General features: G+C 49.5%; 1 protein-coding gene across 1 annotated transcript; it reads right to left on the reverse strand.

The window, feature by feature from the left end:
- Positions 1–2,964: 2,964 nt before the first annotated feature.
- LOC125539511 lies at positions 2,965–3,848 on the reverse strand. Its single transcript, XM_048702981.1, has 2 exons — positions 3,437–3,848; positions 2,965–3,340 (listed from the first exon to the last, which is right to left on the reverse strand). The coding sequence occupies exons 1-2, from the start codon at positions 3,833–3,835 to the stop codon at positions 3,080–3,082; spliced, it is 660 nt and encodes a 219-aa protein (XP_048558938.1). The 5' UTR covers positions 3,836–3,848; the 3' UTR covers positions 2,965–3,079.
- Positions 3,849–4,612: the final 764 nt, after the last annotated feature.

Consider the following 4,612-nt stretch of genomic DNA (forward strand, 5'->3'; position numbering starts at 1 on the left):
CCTTTTCTTATCTGCACTTATTGGGATTTTTATAGTCTGGCTTCAGTTTCTGTACCCAAATGCAGCCCTGCAAGGACTGAATGAATTTTATTACTTACTCCCTCCGATCCATATTAATTGTCATAGACTTAGCACAATTTTGGTACAACTTTGTACTAAATCTGCGACAATTAATGTGGATCGGGGGGAGTATGTTTTAGTTTTCGTGTTTTAAATTAGTGACGAGTGTGTGAATATGTGTTTTGTCCTTGCCACTGGCGATGGTGTCATCCTTGTGGCGTCTGTAGTTTGTCCTTTCTTCGTGGCACCTTTTTTTAACTTGGAACATTTCATTATTCCATTAATCAGTGTGTTGAGCAGAATCGCTGGCAACAAGACGGTGGGAGAAGGTAGGGGCAAAGACCTGGCCATTCGGCTGAAGGTGTCATGCTCGCTGCATGTCTCTCTTCCTTGCCCCAATTTTTCAACCGGTGTGCAACATTAACTTTTTCTGGTGTCCAAGCCCAAAATATAGACTACATATAACGAAAACCAAATTTCTACCAGGTGTCACCGCTGGGACAACATAGGTCTGCCCTGGGAAAGTATCTGATGCACCGATGCTTGTGGTGCTACTGCTGCACCGGAAGTCGTAGCGTGTTAATAAATGTTTCAAAAAATCTGCAAAAAATGTAGCACATTGACACAACATTGGTCTATGTTGTTGCAAGAGTTCAAATCAGAATTCAAAGCATTGGAGGAGATGCAAAAATGACAATTTTAGCATCAATGTGATAATGGGCCAAATTTAAAGCCCAACTTCTGTTGTGTACTATTCAGTGTGGATTTTGTGATTTTTGTACCTTGAGAAATATTTCAAATTTTGAGTTGAATTTTTGCGACAGCATAGACCAATGTTGTGTGAATGCGCTAAATTCTTTTCAAAAAAAATCAAGCATTTTTGAACATGCTACGGGCGTCCGGTGCACCGGTAGCACCACAAGCACCGGTGCACCTGATACTTTCCCGGTCCGCCCCAACCCGAGGCAAAGGAGTCATGGGCCTGCGCGGTAGCCATCCCTGAAGCATTTTATTTTTTCGAAGAACCTTTTTGAGAGGGCAAACGGTTCCAGAATTTCCATAAGAAGAATATAATTGGTCCAGTTTATAAGAAAAACCGAACCCAAAAACCTACATAGTTGATTCGGTTTATAAGAAAAATCGAATCCAAAAACCTATCAAAGCTCGGTTAATTGGAGTGAAACCAGGCGAAAATCGCCTACACCTAGCTACAGACACAAAACCAGACAAACTAGGACGGGAGGGCTGCGACAATTGAACTAACACCACTAAGGAGCACCCTAAACTGCCAATACCTCGTCGCCAGAGAGTGAGAGGACACCATCGAAGGGAAGCAGTCTTGGGCCTCCTTGAACCTTAGAGGACGACAAGCCACCATACTCCGCAGCATCGCTACTCCATCTGTGACCGCAACTGAAGCCACCATCCTGTCTCATAATGCTAACATGAGAACATGCGACAACCATGTGGTCATAATCCCAACGGAGGGAACGACGTCAAAGATGCTACTATAGTCTGCCCCGGCTAGCCGGGTCAAGCTTTTCACCCGGAGTAATGGACCCCAGATAGTAGGAAAAGTGGGAATGCTTAAGGACGATGCCACCAAAGAGGGAATGGCACGAAGGGCATCGCCGTCATCAGCATCGACAAAGTCGGGCACCTTTGTCTGAAGCCACAAACACCGCGGAAGTCGAACAACTTGAAAAACACTTTCCACTTTCTCAGGTGTTGTAGGACTAGGTGACATATTTGTTTCATGTTCAACCAAATGCTATGGTTAACCCAATGCCATCTCTAAAGTTCCATAGTGCCCATGGGACTACAAACGGCGCCAGATTGAAATCTGAATATCGCTTGCTAGAAGCTCCGAAGAAGGCATTAGATTCGATCAGTGACGATGAAAGGTCCATAGGTAAATAGTGGCCTAGTACTGATTTGTGGGTGAGGTTTTCCATAGGGTGTATTTCCAAGATGAGCAAAGGGTTGATGTTTGGATGATGATGATGATGCATATTGGAAGAGTATTAGAAGGGTCGGTGCAAGCCTGGGCGGTTGGACTCCATATAGGCCTCATCTTGGATGAATTTAAGGATGGCAGTCTGCTTCGCCATCTTTGCTGCCTGGGCGACCTCAAACTCCGCCATGACGTTCTCCATGGCAAAGCCTGCGGTCTCTGCTCCTCCGGCTCCGCCGCGTCGTCCGCTTCCAGATCCTCCTCCTCCTCCATGGGTGGGGGGTCCTAATCCGCTTCCTTTTGCTGCCACGCTTCCTCCTCCTCTTTCTCTGGCTCTGGCGAATTCGGAGGCAGACCGATAGTGACACGAGCGGCGCGCCTGGCCCGGATCTCCTCCTCGAGCTACAATCGACGTACCGGCATCGACATTGCATAGGTGGTGATCCTCTCCCGGGCCATGGCTAGCGGCTACAGGGCGGATGGAAGTTGCGGCGCGAGTGGGAAGGAATGGGGAGGCTAGGGTTTCACTGCCACTGTTCGGCTTAAATAGATAGACTTGCTCCCTCGGGCGGCATGCCGGAGCGACGCCACGCGGCACCATGAATGCATTCACACCGAGAACTGGAGGAGGCGTCCGTCGGACCGACGCCACGCGGCACCATGAATTCATCCACACCGAGAACTGGAGGAAGCGTCCGTCAAACCGCCGGTCTCTGCGTGTGATGCATGGGCTCTTGTGATCAGTCCGGCATGACGGGCGCGTTCAGGCATCCTCATATCCGCCCCAGATATGAACTAGGTATGAGGAGTGCCTATCAATTCAGTTGTTTGGATCGGATATGGGGCGTTAAGTGACGTTTTTTCTGGCAGCCCGTCTGGACATTTGCGACGGGCATGAGATGTTCAGTTGTAGATGCTTTTAGCACAACTTTTGACCAACGTTGTAGCTCTTATACAAAGCATACATCATTAATTATGAGATCCACAAAACAGACACTCGCATGCACATCATGCATGTTCAATATCCAATCGGCGAACTGAAAAGCTGATACGCAAATGTTGAGCTCATTTGCTCACATCCTCAACCGCGGCGGTGACGTCGTCGGCGACGCCCTGCGCGGCGTCTTTGGTGGCGTCCCACGCCTCCTCCGTCGCCTGCTTGGCCTTCTCGCCGAGGTCCTTGGCTCCCTCCACCGCGCCCTCCACCGCCTCCTGAACCTTGCCCGCCGCGTCGCCCGCCGCCTTCGACACGCTGTCCGCCCCTTCCGAGGCCTTGTCTCCGGCCTCCCCGGCCGCCCCCTTCACGGTCTCGACGGCGTCGTTAGCCTGACGCACGAATGAACCAACGAACAGTCAGCATACGTAACATCGCAAAGAACAAACACCAGCAAGTGTGGTAGTAATAACATCAAGTGCACGTACGGGAGTCGCCCTAGGAGGGGTTTGCAGGCAGAGGCGGCCGCCGCTGACGGTGTGGGGACGAGCGGCGAGGAAGCACGGCCTGGGAAGAGCCTTGCCGGCGGCGGCGCCGGTGAAGGCGGCGGCGCCCGCGCCTCCTCCGAGCAGCACGGATGAGGAAGCCATCGATCTGGGTCTGGTGGTCGGTGGAGGAGCTGAGATGGATGTATGAGCTACTTTGCACTTGCGGTAGTACGGTGGGAGGACGAGAGGTGCAGTGCCGGTTTTGTAGGCCGGGGGTGGACGGAGGGGGCCACGGGGATCGCTGCGGGCGCATGGCGACACGGGGTGGTCGACAGGGTTGTGTGGTGCGGCGGTGCGTGCGTGACTGTCGACCGTTTGTGTGGCGCGCGCGGTAGCCATGCTCGTGAAGGGTTTGCCGAGAGAAGAAAGAGAAACGAATCTTAATCTGCCCATGCTTGCCGACCTCACGTACCTTTAGGCCTGTTTGGGACGGATCGAAAAAACCAAATCCTGGTGTACACGGTTGAAGTTGAAGGTCACATACATCCGAGCAAGAGATATTAACTTGCCAGAGGTGTCATCGCCGGTCTCGGTGTGCTCAACTCGATCGCAGATTGTAGATTTTGAAAGCATAAAACTGCAAATACGAATTAGCAAAACCATTAGTTATCAACGAGGTTTAACGTACGTATACGCACTCAAGCAGTGGCGGAGCTTGGCCCCGAAAGCTGGACGGGCCGACAGTAGAAAATAATTATTGGGATTGTGTTTCATGGCTGAAAACGAAATATGCACTTAAAAAAATAGCATGGGCTGGGCGGGGCACGACCCTTTCAGCCTTGCCTTAGCCAACTTACTCATCAGTTTTTTTTTTCAAGTTTTGGTCAAATTTGAGATGAAAATTCAAAGTTAACAGTCAAATGAAAATGTTCTAGTAAACCAAGATATTTCCAGTTAGTATTCTGGAAAAGTTTTAGCTACATTCTTTCCTTGGCCATTGAGGAGTTTGGACTATGCTTATCAAATTTCTACCAAATTTGAGGTGCAAATTCAATGTTTACTGGAAAAAGGATTTTTTTTTAGTATATCAATCGAAGGTCCTTAGTATTCTTGAAGAATCTAAGCTCATCTATCCAGATATTTAGGGCTTTCAAATGTTTTTTTATTTTTATTTTG

This window comes from Triticum urartu, chromosome 2, assembly GCF_003073215.2.
Source record: "Triticum urartu cultivar G1812 chromosome 2, Tu2.1, whole genome shotgun sequence".
NCBI lineage: Eukaryota > Viridiplantae > Streptophyta > Magnoliopsida > Poales > Poaceae > Triticum > Triticum urartu.